Source organism: Octodon degus, unplaced genomic scaffold (genome assembly GCF_000260255.1).
Source record: "Octodon degus isolate 3935 unplaced genomic scaffold, OctDeg1.0 scaffold00201, whole genome shotgun sequence".
In the NCBI taxonomy this organism is placed as follows: domain Eukaryota; kingdom Metazoa; phylum Chordata; class Mammalia; order Rodentia; family Octodontidae; genus Octodon; species Octodon degus.
In genome coordinates, this window is record NW_004524777.1 from 2,269,686 (window position 1) to 2,284,011 (window position 14,326).

General features: G+C 37.6%; 1 protein-coding gene across 5 annotated transcripts in view; it reads right to left on the bottom strand.

Moving 5' to 3' along the window:
- Positions 1-14,326, bottom strand: part of Ophn1 (oligophrenin 1) — a 477,586-nt gene that overhangs the window by 17,477 nt on the left and 445,783 nt on the right. For 2 of the 5 annotated variants that reach the window (XM_023704706.1, XM_004644514.2), the window contains exons 22-25: positions 11,358-11,523; positions 10,141-10,191; positions 1,598-1,639; positions 198-283 (exon numbers count right to left, since the gene is read on the bottom strand). In XM_023704706.1, coding sequence (XP_023560474.1) covers positions 1,606-1,639; positions 10,141-10,191; positions 11,358-11,523 — 251 coding nt within the window. In that variant the 3' untranslated portion in view covers positions 198-283; positions 1,598-1,605. Of the gene's footprint in view, positions 1-28; positions 106-197; positions 284-1,597; positions 1,640-10,140; positions 10,192-11,357; positions 11,524-14,326 lie in introns of those variants that run through there. The other 3 variants (XM_023704708.1, XM_023704707.1, XM_023704709.1) reach the window with 3 other exon arrangements.

The following is a 14,326-nucleotide window of genomic DNA, read 5'->3' on the forward strand; positions in this document are numbered from 1 at the left end:
CAGAAAGAGTTGAAAATTAAGCTTCCCTCTTCAACTCATCAGTGGATATCTTGGTTTTGGCAGAAAGTCCAGTCCTTTCACAGTGTTACAGGAGCTCAAGATAGACTTGTTAGGGGATAACAACAGAATATAAAGGGGAAATAAACATGTGTCTAAGACAGTGGCCCTTATTTTATGAATTCCCAGAGCCTGAAGGTGACGGGCCAGGAAGGAGCTGCTCTTCAACACAGAATGATTCAGCAAGCAACCTGGAAAGTGTCCCCGAGGTGAAGGCTTTTAAAATCTAAAAGGGAAAGAAAAGAGTATGGAATTAGCATGACTGGCTAAACACTTAATAGCCACTGAACTATGGAGTCTCTCTTGGTGTGCAGCTAAGCCGACAACTGGTAGCTAATCTTCTGAAGAATAGAGGCTGGCTGGGAAAAGGTCCTTACAGCTCAGATACCATAAAACACTTCTAAGATTGTGCTCCAGTCAAAGCTGAAATTCTATCCTTTGATTTCAACTCTGATTTCAAAAAAGCTCACCAAAGAAAGTACAAGTCTGTGAGATTACTCCTACCTGCATCACGCAATTTTTTCAGCGACCCTACAATATCTCCAATATTCTTTTTACTGGAACTCATCTTTATAGGGGCCAATAAAGAGAAGTGTATTTACCCATGGAGTTCTGAGGACTGGCAGAGAAAGGAAGACAAGGAAAACCAAGGATCACATGGCAAGACAATCTCCAGATACTTCGGTCTCATTTATGTGTACATCAGTCTATATCATATCATAAATCTGATAAGCAATCACAACTCCAAGGTAGAGAAAAGTATTTCTCTGAACTCCAATTCACCTATGACCTTGTCAAATGACTTATTTCCTCTGAACTTCAGCTCAATGATTTGAGTTACAACATATGTTATTCTCTTTACTTCTGGCATGCGATTTGTATGGAACTGGATAATAGATATGAAATCACTCTGCATTAGGCAAATACAAAGGACTGAGGATGAAGGTGCAGGTAGTTATAACTGAAATAGCTATATGGTTTGAAGGGGTGAGGTTCTTCTACAGATACTGAGGTATCCTCTTGATCTGTTATAATGCCAAAAAGGAAGTTACTGGTTTTCTTATGGATCTAACAGCTGTCAGAATTAGAAGGTTCCAACTACTTATTTTATAGACCAAGAAAATGAAATCTTAGGGGCTGGGGAGATGGCTCAGTAGGGTAAGTGCTTCCCTGGCAAGCATAGGTTCCTGAGTTCAATACCCGGTTCTGCCAGAAAAAAGAAAAGAAAATGAAATTTAGAAAAGCAAATGTACTTGCCTGAAATATCACAGACTAGGATTCCTAATGGATCCAATTCAAAAGCAATCCATACAACTACAACTATAAATTCAGATGGGTAAAGAAGGAAGAAGGTGACTTAAATCACATAAAACCTCAAAAATGAAAGGATTTTACATGTCATCTAATTTTAGAGGTTTTAAGTGACTAAGGCATGGAAATGAGTTCCTACTTTCTGGGTGTACATGTTCCTCAAAAACTCAAATTTCATGAAGAAGGCTTATGAGAAGAAAATTCTGTAATCAGGGTAGAGAATACATACCTGTGGCCTCAACTCTCATCTTCATGAAGTCTACCTTGAGAACTGTGGGCAAAAGAAGAAAGAGATATCAACAAGACTCTAGAACAGAACAGGAAAGGCAAAGAAGGAGATGGGGAGGCCCTCTAGGTGAATGTCAAACAAATCATTTGAAAATTGTGAAAGTGATTCATCCAGATGTTTTAGAGCATATTTACAGTTGGCCAACTTCTCAGCGGATTTAGGGAGCCCAGTGCCTTACACACAAAGGTACCTTTCAAGTGTCAGAATATTCCTTCAAGAACTAGGCTATGGGAGGATAGGAGAGCCTAGAAAATTTGCCCAAGATCACAGACTCCATTCTGTGATCATCTTTAATAGTGAGATGGGCAAGAGGGCCAGGCATGTACCATGTAAATGATGATTTCTTCTTTGTCTTGAAGACCAAACCAGCCTTACCCAGCCTCTTCAGGTGTTTAGATTAACCCCAAATTACACTTGTCTAGGGACAACTGTAAGGAAGAAACAATCCTGGAGAATAAATTCTCCTATAGTGTAAATAAATCCCCACAAGAGCTGGCCTCTACAGCCATGTCTTTGGTCTTCAGCTTTTCTAGTCTCTGGAAAATGTTTGTACCTATTAGCTGAACGATCTTATCTTGCCCATTATTTCAAATATCACCAAATATTAGGGGCCTTCTCCAAAGTGCTACTATTTATTCTCTTACTGTAGTATATTTGGATGTTCCTCACTGGAGTTACACGGTAGCTGTCCTCAACAGTTTTACCACATACATCTATGTAGGTCCTGTCTCAACTTCCCGCCTAAATTACAACTACACGATGGAGAGTTCTCCTTGGATGGTCCATAATGTCTTGAAAATCACTGTGTAAAATCCAGTACAGCAGATTTCTCATGAAACAGTACAGAGTACATTTCAGTCACAGGACAGCTTATGCAACACAGTTTCAGAAGTGATCAGTGTTCCACTTTGGCTAGAACATCTGAGCAGTAGAGTGAGGGTAGGCTGAAGTAGCACCAGGAGAATGGATTGGAGTCTGATCAAGAAAAAGTTATACAACGTTTTAAAATGCTTTCCATAAAATCGGGTCTTGTATGCTTATTGTTACTAATATTTAACTGCCCATGACACTCTTTTTTCTTTCTCAGTCCTTCTACAATACTCCACATTTGAAAAGTCATCAGGGCCCCACTGACTCTATATCAAACTTGTCCTTTCTACTGCATTTCCAGTGCCATTGCCACAGGCCAAGACTTCCTCAACTCTTGTCAGGATGATCAGCTTCCTTATTGTTTTTTCCCACCTGCAGTTGTTATTCTCCCATGTGTCTTCTCCATTACCACCAGAGAAATCTATACATAACACAGTTATTTCAGAATATGCATTGTCATATTTAACCATCATCTATGACCCCCTCTCAAACCAACTACAGTATAAAAACCAAACACTTTAATATATTGTACAAGATCGTCACGATCTGACCTCAGTCTATTTTCCTGGTCATACCTTGAGCCTACCTTCCCACTACTTGCTCAAATGTTCTAGACAAAATGGACACTAACCACATCTCAACCCATGTTGCTTAAGCTGTTCTGTAACTGCGGAATGCCTCCTGTACACGTCTAATCTTGATGAGCTTCTAGTTGTTTCTTATGATCTCCGATATTATTTTTTAGCTTATTTTATTTTATTTTTTTGGTGGAACCAGGAATTGAACTCAGGCCCTTGCACTTGCCAGGCAAGCGCTCATTCTACTGAGCTATCTCCCCACCTCCTTAGCTTTTATTTTTTAAAAAAAAAATTATTGGTACTATAGTGACATATGTGCACTCATGTTTATAGCAGCACAATTTGTCATAAGCTAAATCTTGGAAATAACCCAAATGCCCATCAAATGAGGAAACAGATAAAAAAGATGTGATATTTTTATACAACAGAGTATTACTCAGCTATAAAAAAGGATAAACTCGAAGCTTTAAAAGGTAAATGGATACAACTACAGACCATACACATAAAGAGAAATAAATCACAGCCCCATGTATAAACATCATACAGTCTCCCTACTGTAAGAACCTGCAAGACTAAATAAAATCCAAAGGGTATATTAAATACTGTGAAAGAGAAAGAAACTGTTTAAAGGGAAGGAACAACTAGGATGAGGACAGCTTGGATAATCATACTACTGATTTTTGCTGGCGTATTAAAAAGACCAGTTACTACTTAATTTTCTCTCTCCTGTTTAATTTTTATAATTTTTCAAACCAATTTTGCATGCTTGCACCTGGTAATCTGAACAACTAATTGGAAGACAATAATATGTAATACAACAACCATTAGTGAATTCCTATCATTTTATTTAGTGAAATTTTCTATCGTTTCTTTTTTTTTTTTTTACTAATTTTTATTCTCTTAAAAAAAAGAAGATACCAGCCAAAAGTGCCTTGAAGGCATTCGAGGAGAAAAAAAAAATCCAAAAAAAAGAAGATATACAGCTGTCAGCCCTTGAGGGGTCTCCAGGGTGTTTTGCTTTAATATCGTATCAGTACCCTATGCTTTTGACCTTGTAATATCAGTTGGCTGACATTCCCTTTAGCTGGATGAATCATTTATAATCTCTGAGTAGTATAAAAACTGACAGTACTATTATGTAACTTGTGCTTAAATATAACATTATGTTTTCCTGGTAAAAATTATTGGTACTTATTTGTAGTACATTATGGTTCCATTCATCATGAAGAGTTGGTGCATGTACACGACATTTAACAACGGCAGAGCAGTGAGTATTTTTTAATTCATTTTATTGAGAAAAAAATAGCAATGAAACAGTTTCAAAACAGGTTAGTAGGACAGTTACAATAATTAATACATTGCATATTGTTGTCTTCCTAGTAGTTATTTAGAGGACAAGATGCAGACATGATCTCTTGTCTACACAATGTTAGTACAAACCTTTCTTCTCAATGAACTAAGAGAAAGTAGCTATATATCTATCCTATCTTGTGTATACATATATATTTTTTTCTTTTTTTTCACAACAAACTGGTCCTTTATTTACACTGCTGCAAAGTTAGTAACACGTGACACAAGGTTGCCTAGCGACTAATAGCTGATCCTAGCCAGACAGGCTGTTTATCTCATGACTGAGGTAGATTGTTTGCTTCAGGCACTGAGGCCTAGTCCCACCTACACACATATGATGAATTTCCTAGCCTCTCCGTGGTTCCCAACATATCCCCCTTTTTTGTTTTGTTTTGTTTTGTCAGAGATGGGTGTTTCACTGCTGTTAGAGAAGCTGTATTTGGAGAAGTCTTTTTTTTGGGGGGGAAGTCTTTAAAGGACCTTTTCATACTTGATATTAGTCCAAAGATTTTAGGCACTTGAATTCAGCAAAGTAACCCAATATAATCCAATAGTCCATAATAGTAGTGGGTTATCAGCAGAACTGGCAGTGTCAGAAGTTGTTGGCTTGATGCTTTTACAGCTCAGCATATTAATATGGCATTACTTTTTACACCTCATGTTTATACTTTTCTGCTGGATGGTTAAGACCAAGTTAAAGCAAGACCTATATAAATAAAAATGTAACTTTTATATCTGACAAGGTCAGTCAAATCCCCTCAGGATTTACCCTGAAACCATGTACAGCAGTCTGTAGATCCTTTGTCAGTGTCAGCCATCTGGATGAGTGGCGACCTTTGCTTGACCAGTTAGAGCAGTGAGTTTTTACTCTTTTTTTAGTTAAAATTTGCTATAAAAAATAAACAAAAATAAAATAAAATTTGCCATAGAAGGGACTAGAATGAGAGAGTGGTGTTATTCAACTGTCATTCTACCATTAGGTATGTAAATGGGAAGAAAAAGGACAAAAGTAATAGTTCTGTTTGTTCTCATTTTCATCACAGATGGGCGATAAGGCTGGCCACAATGACTGGACAGGACTGAGAGTTGAACAGTTTGAGAACCTTGCTCAGTGGTCTGTATGTATGTGCACTGATGGAAGTGATGGTTACGTGGTGGAGGCCTACATAAACCAAATGCTTTCCCTAAGTGGATGCTACGTAGGAAGAATCTATGGCAACATGGTTTGGTAGCTCATGACAGTTTAACCACTCAAATCTTACCTACACCCCTTACAACCTGCAATCTGGGGATAAAGAACAGGATCAATTGTAGGTTCTAAAAATGTGATGGTGAACTTTTTAGAGCTTTCTTTTTGTTGTTGTTTGTTTTTTGTGGTACCAGGGATTGAATTCAGGACTTTGTGCTTGGCGCTTATTCTACTGAACTATCTGCCCAGCCTAGAGCTTTCAATAATACAAACAGCCCCCTGAAATATATATGTCATAGGTTTGCCTCCACTGCCCTAGAAGCTAGGATATAAGGTTCATACAGTGCCATGTTAGTCTAAAGTGCCTGCTTTGGCCATAGTCTGTTGTGGTTGGTGTAAGGATTCCATGTGCTTTGGATAATAAAGTCCACCCCACTGGCAGAGCTCCTAATCTTGACACATATGTAACACTGGTTTGGCTACAGATTCACTACTAGAAATTTGCCTGCTCTAAAGACTGTACTGCACAAGTTCATGACTTTTTCATATTCTCTACTCCATGCACTGGTTCTTAATTCAGGGTTACAGATCCATCCCTTATAATTTTCTGTGTATTTCTACTTACTTTTCAAACCCTAGCCCAAATATCATCTCTTTTAATTTCTTTTCCTTTATGCATGCCCAATTCACTTTGTTGATTCTAGTTTGTTTCATTCAATTTTATTGGTATTTATTTTTCAAATGACTTATCCTAGGGAAGGAAGACCACTATGTAGTCCTGCGTCTAGCTGCATGCCTTACTAAGAACATTCAGTTGACCCATGCTTACTTGCTCTGCCACTTTTATCTTCCTTTTCTTTCCCTTCTTTCATTCTCCAAGTAGAGTTTGATTAAGTCTGCTTTCAAAACCTCCTAGGTGAAAATGTTTATCTTTATGTTATTGCGAAGAGAAATCTGACACCTTGATGTTAAACCAAATTATTTTTTAAGATGAGTTTATCCCAGCATACAGCTCCCCATAGCTCACTGTGAAATAGCAGTAAGGTAACCTGCTGTGTATAATCAAACATGGTTAAGTTAAGTCCTTCAGTTTTGAATAGAGGTTGTCAAACCTATCCCAACTATGCTGTTGAAAAAGGCACATTGTTCTGCTTTTAACTTATCATCTAGAAGAGTTACATTCCTGTTACTTGTTAGAAAGCACAATTTCAAACTCTGATTAGTAATAGCACAAACTCACAGAAGATACCCTGAAGGCTAAGTGAGTAATCATTTTTCCACATGTTCTAGTTCAAAGGGTCCCAAATGTCTTGGCCTGGACAGTCTGTACCAGTACTTGAGAAGTTTTAAGACAGATGTTAAAAAGGAAGGAACAGAAGGAAGAAGGGAGGTAAGAAACAGGAAAAGAGGGAAGAGGGAAGGGATAAAATAAGCAACATATTATTCCTAGGCTTTCTTCTTAAGAGATTCTTTATCAGTAGGTCTGCAGTGGAAGCCAGTAATCTGCGATTTCTTTCCTCCAAGTTTTCTTGGAAATTAACACATGCAGCTAATGTGACATGTAGACACTGTCTGTGTCTACTTTTTACCTTTGAAATGGAAGCCATGTTTACTCTGAGTGTGTTTATAGTATAACGATGTATTCTACATGTCCCTATCAGCTTTTGTTTGCAAATGGAGTCTAGAGACTTCCTGGAAGATGGTAGAATGGTAACCAGCAGAGAAAGAGCCTCTTTGAGATTTGCTGTCCAGACACTAGACTCTAACAACTTGAGGAAAAGAAGGAGAAAAACAGGTCCCCTGGATGCTAGAAGGATATGCAAGGATAATGGAAGCCCATGGGGAGAGTAAAAAAAACTTTAATGAAGCAAAAGGACATGGCTGTCAGAACCTTCTCCCTGCTTCGGGACTCACTGCATGGGAAGACCAGTTCAAACCTGGAAACACACAGTAACTTCTTGCAACCTCAGAGGCCTTCATAGAGAGACACAGCATTGAACATGAAGGCCTGCGTTGGCTGGTGGTGAATGGTATGGAGTCAGATATCTCATTAGAGAGGGTGACTGGCCCAGAGCCATCTTGGAGTGGAGGCAACTGACTTGGAACTCAGAACTAATGCTGGCTCCATCTAGTGGGTCCCAGCTGAGTTCAAGCCCACAGAAAGTACACTGCTTCAGGCTGAACACATCTGGTCTCAGCCACATAGCCAACAATCAGCCTGAACTTCAAAGGAAATAAAGGTCCAGGCTTGCTGAGATTGTCCAATACCTACCATAAGCTACTGCTGCCTTAAACCATGGACCTGGACTCTGTACATGCTGACTTACCAATGACAGTAGAAACAAACCTTGAACAGGTGTCTGTCCATCTCTCGTTTTTCCCCCCTTTTCTGTTTTTTCACCTCCATTGTTTGATCTTGCTTTTGTATGAGTGTGAATATGGTTTCCAGCTATTTGTTGTTGCTATTTTGTTCTTCCTTTAATTTCTTCATTCTATTTTTCCTCCTAACGTCTGCACGAGTTTCCCAAAGTTTGCATGATCCTCCTTTGTCCTCCAGCCTTGCTTCTAATCTCTTCCTCTTCTTCTATTTCTGCATTTTCCTCCTAATCACTTTTAAATTTTTTCCCTTAGGGTAAAACTGGAACATTGAGAGCTTATTTACTGCAGACAATTTTCTGATTTGTTTTAATTTTGTTATATAAGCATAAATCTAGTTCATAATGGTTAAAGGTGCCAAGTCAATGGCCACTTAAGTTTATCATTTTCTATGCTGTTTTGATAGTACTTTTTTTTTTGCTGACTGTACCACTCTAACCAAAGTGCCATAATTGTTCTAACTATCTGTTCTTCCTGGTATGTCAAGACTGAGATTGACTAAAGGTCATAGAAGATACTGTGGACCACTGCCAAAGAACCAATGGCTTGGTGAAACAGGCAACAACTTCCCATCTTCAGTGAACTGAAGAGGGAGGATTTGTAACAGACTTAAAACTCAAAAACTAGTACACATGGAAGATAACTCTGAGAAGTAGTCATTTGCTAAGGGTTCTAAGTACTAGCAATAAAGTAACTTCCCATAGGCAATTTACAAGCATCAACCCAGGAATTAAACTAAAAGAATCTGAAAATGAAAAGACACAAACAAAATGCTACTCCAGACATCCAGTTCACCAAACTGAGTAATGATGTAGGAAAATCCAAAAGCTACCCAGCTTGTCGCTCTGAAATAGTAAACAACAAAGCAAATGAAGTAGGGATTAGAAAAAATGAAATCATAAATACTTTCTAAGATAACTACAGAGATGGTGATCATAATTAAAAACATTCTTAGTGACTACAGAGCAGATAGAGATTTTAAAAGATAGAGGTGCTTAGGAAAATGATGGAAATCATGAATGGCCAACATAGGAAGGAAAAAGAATCCACAAAACAGATTCAAGCAGATATCCAGGAGACTAAAACTTCCATTAAAAGTATCCATAGCAGAATAAACCAATGTGAAGAAAAACTCTGAGACACAGAAAACAGGCTTGCAGTTAATGAAAAGAAAGATTTCTTAGAACTAGCAAGGGACCATGAGAAATCAATCCAGCAGCTGTAAGATGATGCAAAGAAGAATAACATAAAATTGACTGGAGGTGGTGAAAAAGCAGAAGATAGCATAAATAGTATCAAAAACCTGTTCAAATATGCCATTGCAGAAAACCTCCCTATGAGGGAAAAGGAATTTGACACACAGCAAGGTGAAGCGTATAGAACTCCAAGTAGCCATAATAAAAAAAAGATCTACAGCAAGGCATATTATAGTCAAGATTCCACAAATTCAGTACAAGAATAGAATATTAAAAGCTGTTAGAGAAAAGAAACAAATCACCTATAAATGAAAGCCTTACAGCTGTCTTCTCAATACAAACCCTTAAGTCTAGGAGAGCTTCAAATATTTCAAGCGCTAGAAGAAAACAACCTCCAAACTAGACAGATGTACCAAGCAAAGCGTTCTTTCAAATATGAGATCAAAATAAACAACTTTAAATCTGACCCTCATTGGGTATAAAGTTTTTATAATACAGCTTGGTGTGTCCATGTGTGCATATATGTATATTAGCATGTACAGATGTGCATGTCTGTAAGACAAAGGAACAGAAACAGAAAAAGTAAGAAGCTAGAAATAATATAACAGATATAAAGATAGATTCTAGCAGAGAAAAACAGGAAGAGTGACACAAACAGAAACAAAGATATAAAAACAGAAACAACAGAAGATACCGAGAAAGACACAGACAGTGAAGAAAATGTGAGTGACAGAGAAATAGAGAAACAGAGGAAAAGACCAAGACATAATGAGACAGCAAAAGACAAGAGAGAGAGAAAGTTGGAAGTAGGTGAGACTATGATAATTATAAAGAAACAGAAAAAAAAGACTGATACCCAATGGGAAGCTCATGATGCATTATTAAAAAGTGATTTGATTTCTCTGCTGTTGCTTGCATCCTTACCTTCCTGTTTTCCGGGAAGCTGTTTCAAAGAATCTGGTCCTGGAGGCCACCCTGCAAATAGAAGGCAGTTCAAACTTAAGAGTTGTTCTGGAATATATGTTGCTTTTTTTTTGTTTTTGTTTTGAAGAAACGGGGATTGAACTCAGGTCCTTAAGCTTGCCAGGCAAGTGCTGATTCTACTGAGCTATCTTCCTAGTCCTTGGAATACATGTGAGAGTCAAGGGCAAATAGAAAAAGACAGGAGACTCTATACCAGATGGGTTACCAATGCTAGCTCCTGCCTTTGTTCGTAGAGGGCTTGGGTCTAGGGAGCAATCCAGTATCAGAATGGAAGTGATCCAGAGTCCACAGGCAAAGCCATTAAACAACACCCTTTCCTCTCTGTTGGTTCAGAACTTGGTCTTAAACTTGTTACCCTTTTAGGATTTTCTTCAGAAATAAAGTGAAAATAGTCTGTTTTTGTTTGTTTCAAACTTGTAATTTTTGGCATTTTATAAATATACTTAGATAATTAGTTAAAGCTGCAGAGGCTTTGTTCTCTCCCCAGATCTTAGGATTATGGAAAACAAGAGACACATGAAAAAGAAAGATTAGGAAATACTCGGAAGAGAAAACGTCCCAGTCACTGACTGATGAGAGGTCAGCCAGACTGGTTGCAACCATCAAGGCTGGTCCCTGAGTGCTGATGTGGTCCCATGCTAGTATTCCTTCCCTGATTCCTTGGTTTGCAGCCCAGCCTTAGGAAGGCCTGCCAGATATCACCCTGTGACAAACTCTCTGGAGAACTTGAGTCATTTTGGAAGGTTTTAAAAAAATGTACTCTTTGCTAAAGAAAAGAAAAATCTCAAGCACAAGTACAACGAAAAATGTACTCATTAAACTATTTTAAAACCAATACCAATAACAAGGAAATAAAAAAGAAATTTCCATAACCAAGTGGGCTAAAAAGAGAAAGTTTTTAACACCTTACAGGGCAGCTAAGAAAAATGGGTTTCCTAGCATGTACTAAGATTCTAAGTATTCATCTTTACAGGTTCTTTCAGGCCTTCGTATTGAGTGGAATACTCCCAACAGGCCTGGCCTATGCTAGTCATCCAGATGTTCATGTTAATGATTTCCCAGGGTTGTATACTTAGTAGTCATAGTTAGTGATCTTGAAGGCATTCATGGTCGCCTATGACAGGCCTGAGGTCAAGTTCAAGAACAATTCTACTTACACAGATGATGGAATTTCCCCTGCACTGCCAACCACAATCTCTGGCTTTGGTTCAGGCTTTTGGGGAGTCACTGCCCGGCAAGGAGGGTCTGGGGGCCTCACTGGGGGGCGGATAATGGTTGGCTTTTCCCCTGGAGGCCGCACTTTGCTGAAACTGTCAGCATCCCCTAGAAGACAGAACAACACCAAGGATTTGAATAGTTAGCCAAATGGAACACTACTTGTGAGACAATATTAGAGTTACATGGGTCACCTTCCTTGGCCCCTACTTCTGCTTAGGCATTAACAACTGTCTTTTTCTTTTTGTAATTCTTCTAGTACCTGTTCCTTCAGAAAGTCTATTTCAACCCCAGCTCTGGGAATTCACACACCTTAGGTTTGTCATATAATTTCCTAAATCTCAGGTTCCTTAGTTATATAACCAAGATTCATACTACATTATTAGGGCCGGCCAGATAGCTCAATGGACTAAAGCGCCTGCTCTGGCAGAGCACCATGACCAGGTTCAATCTGGAGTTGGCCGGAGTCCGATCTGTGTGGTGAGACCCTGTATACTCTATACACCCTGTTCTAAATTCATTTAAAAAATACTACATTATGAGACAGAGACATTGAGAGAATTAAAGTAGATAATATGTTTAGTAAATGCCAGACACATAGTAGATACTTAGTGATGGATAATGGATTTTTTTTTTTGGATAATGGATTTTAATTTGATATATGTATCATCACTGAAATCCGAGTCTTCACTTAGGCTTTACTTACCTAACTAACCTTCCTGACTCCAATAGCTCTGGTTTCCAGGTCATTTGGTATAAAACAAACATAAATATTTTTAATAAAATGGTTCTGGGAGAATTATGGTGGAACAGATATACATTGCCAGTAGCCCTTATAGTATTGAATGCTGGGTTTAAACTGGGATGCGGAAGAGAAAAACTGTACATATATAATACAATATAGCTAAGATAATTATACTACTAATTTCTATTAGTTCATTGAAAGGAATTCTTTGTGCTTAAATTGTTTGATCAGTTTTCTATGCTTATGTCTTATAACCTGAGCAACTGCTTTGAAGATAACAATATTCAATATAATAACCATTGTTAATTTCCTATTTATATTGATATTTTTCTTTTTCCATTAAAATAAAAGTCATTTTTAAAAGTGGGTTCATTTTATCTAGTTATGCATCAAGCACTCCAGAACAAGGTGAATAAAATATAAAATCATATTTATGAGCTACTTCATACTTGCTGGTACAGTAATTCTACTGTGATAGACTCAAAGGATTTTACAACAAATAAATAAAGAAAAAGCAATTGGCATGAAAACATGCATCTTAACAGCAAAACATCTGATTTAACCACAAAGGCTAACCAAACAATTTAATTCTTACAAGCACTTAATCAATACATATTATATACTATACATACAATGGCAAGGATTTGGACAAGATCAAAACAAAAGTATACATATGAAAGGAAGCAAAAAAGAGAAAAGTCCACAAAACATGCTTATAGCCTGAAGAATATTAAAATGTACATATGTGCAATCATGGATTAGTAAAACCTGATATTTGTTTGTCTCATCAGATCTTGATAATAATTCAATTTTTTTCTACAAAAATGTTTAAGGTAAACATAAAACATATTAACTGAACTTGCATGATTTTGTTATATAATTTTCTTCAATCATTTCTATGCTTTTTCCTCTCCTTCAAGACTAAAATGCACACAGAACAAAATTCAAGCTCCTAAACATAAATTCAAGGTGGCCCATCAAGTAGCCACAATTCTCTGTCTTTGGGCTTTATCTACCAGCTATACTCTATCAAACTGTTCTCCTCACTCTCCCATCAAAGCAAGCCCCTGACCCTTACTTTTTAATATGCTATACAAAATACAGAGTCTGGTGGTATTGGGGATATAGCTTCTTATTCTACTATTTCCAAACTGTGAGACCCTGGACAGTTACTTCACCTTTTTAACTATCATTACGCCATGAAATGAGCATAAGGATGAACGCAAGAGCTAAATGAGATGGATTCTAGATCATACCTAGCACATAGCAGGGGTAGGTGTCAGATTGTGCGCCACTTCTTTCCCTATGTATGCCCTGATCTCATATCATTTGCATTGTAACCATCACTCAAGACTCAGCTCAAATCTCATTCCCTGAACCTTCTGGCAAACATACGTAATTTCCATCCACTTAAATATTCATGAAGTGCTTAAATATTGGTCTATGTATATGCTTTTCAATTCATGCACATAGCCATTCTGGTAAGACAGATATAAAAAGAGGCAACAATAATACAGTGTGATTGGCCATCTACAGGAGGAATAAACAAAACATTATTCATTCTCATACATGCAAGTTCTGTCTCCCCACTCTGTATCTTACATTTCTGGACATGCCATACCCCTTAGCACTTGTACTGGTATACAGAATCACACCAGAAAAATAATATTCTATTTTTCCAGCAAACTTTATGTACTCTTCAGAAACCAAAGTTCAGAAAGCTAAAGCAACTCACAAGCATGTAATAGAGTGAGGACTGAAACTCATATCTCTGGTTTCCATATCCACCAGTTTCCCCAGTGTCTGCTGTTTTGCTGTTGTTATTATTATTAATACAAAATTACCAATGATTAAAATCAATACGAGCAAATATTTTAGCTATCCTTTTATCAAATATTTTTTTTCTATTCCACATGCTGTAGTATCACACTTATTGCTCTGTGTACATTTTTGTTAGTTAATATTGGCTATAATTCTGGAGAACACACTATTCTTTTTCTACTCCAAGATAAGAAGTAACCTCGGGCCAGAGAGATAGCTCAGTAGAATAAATGCTTGGTTGGCAAGCGCAGGGTCCTGAGTTCAATTCCCAGCACTACAAAAAAAAAAAGAAAGAAAGAAGGAAGAAGAAGGAAGAAGAAGGAAGAAGAAGGAAGAAGGAAGAAG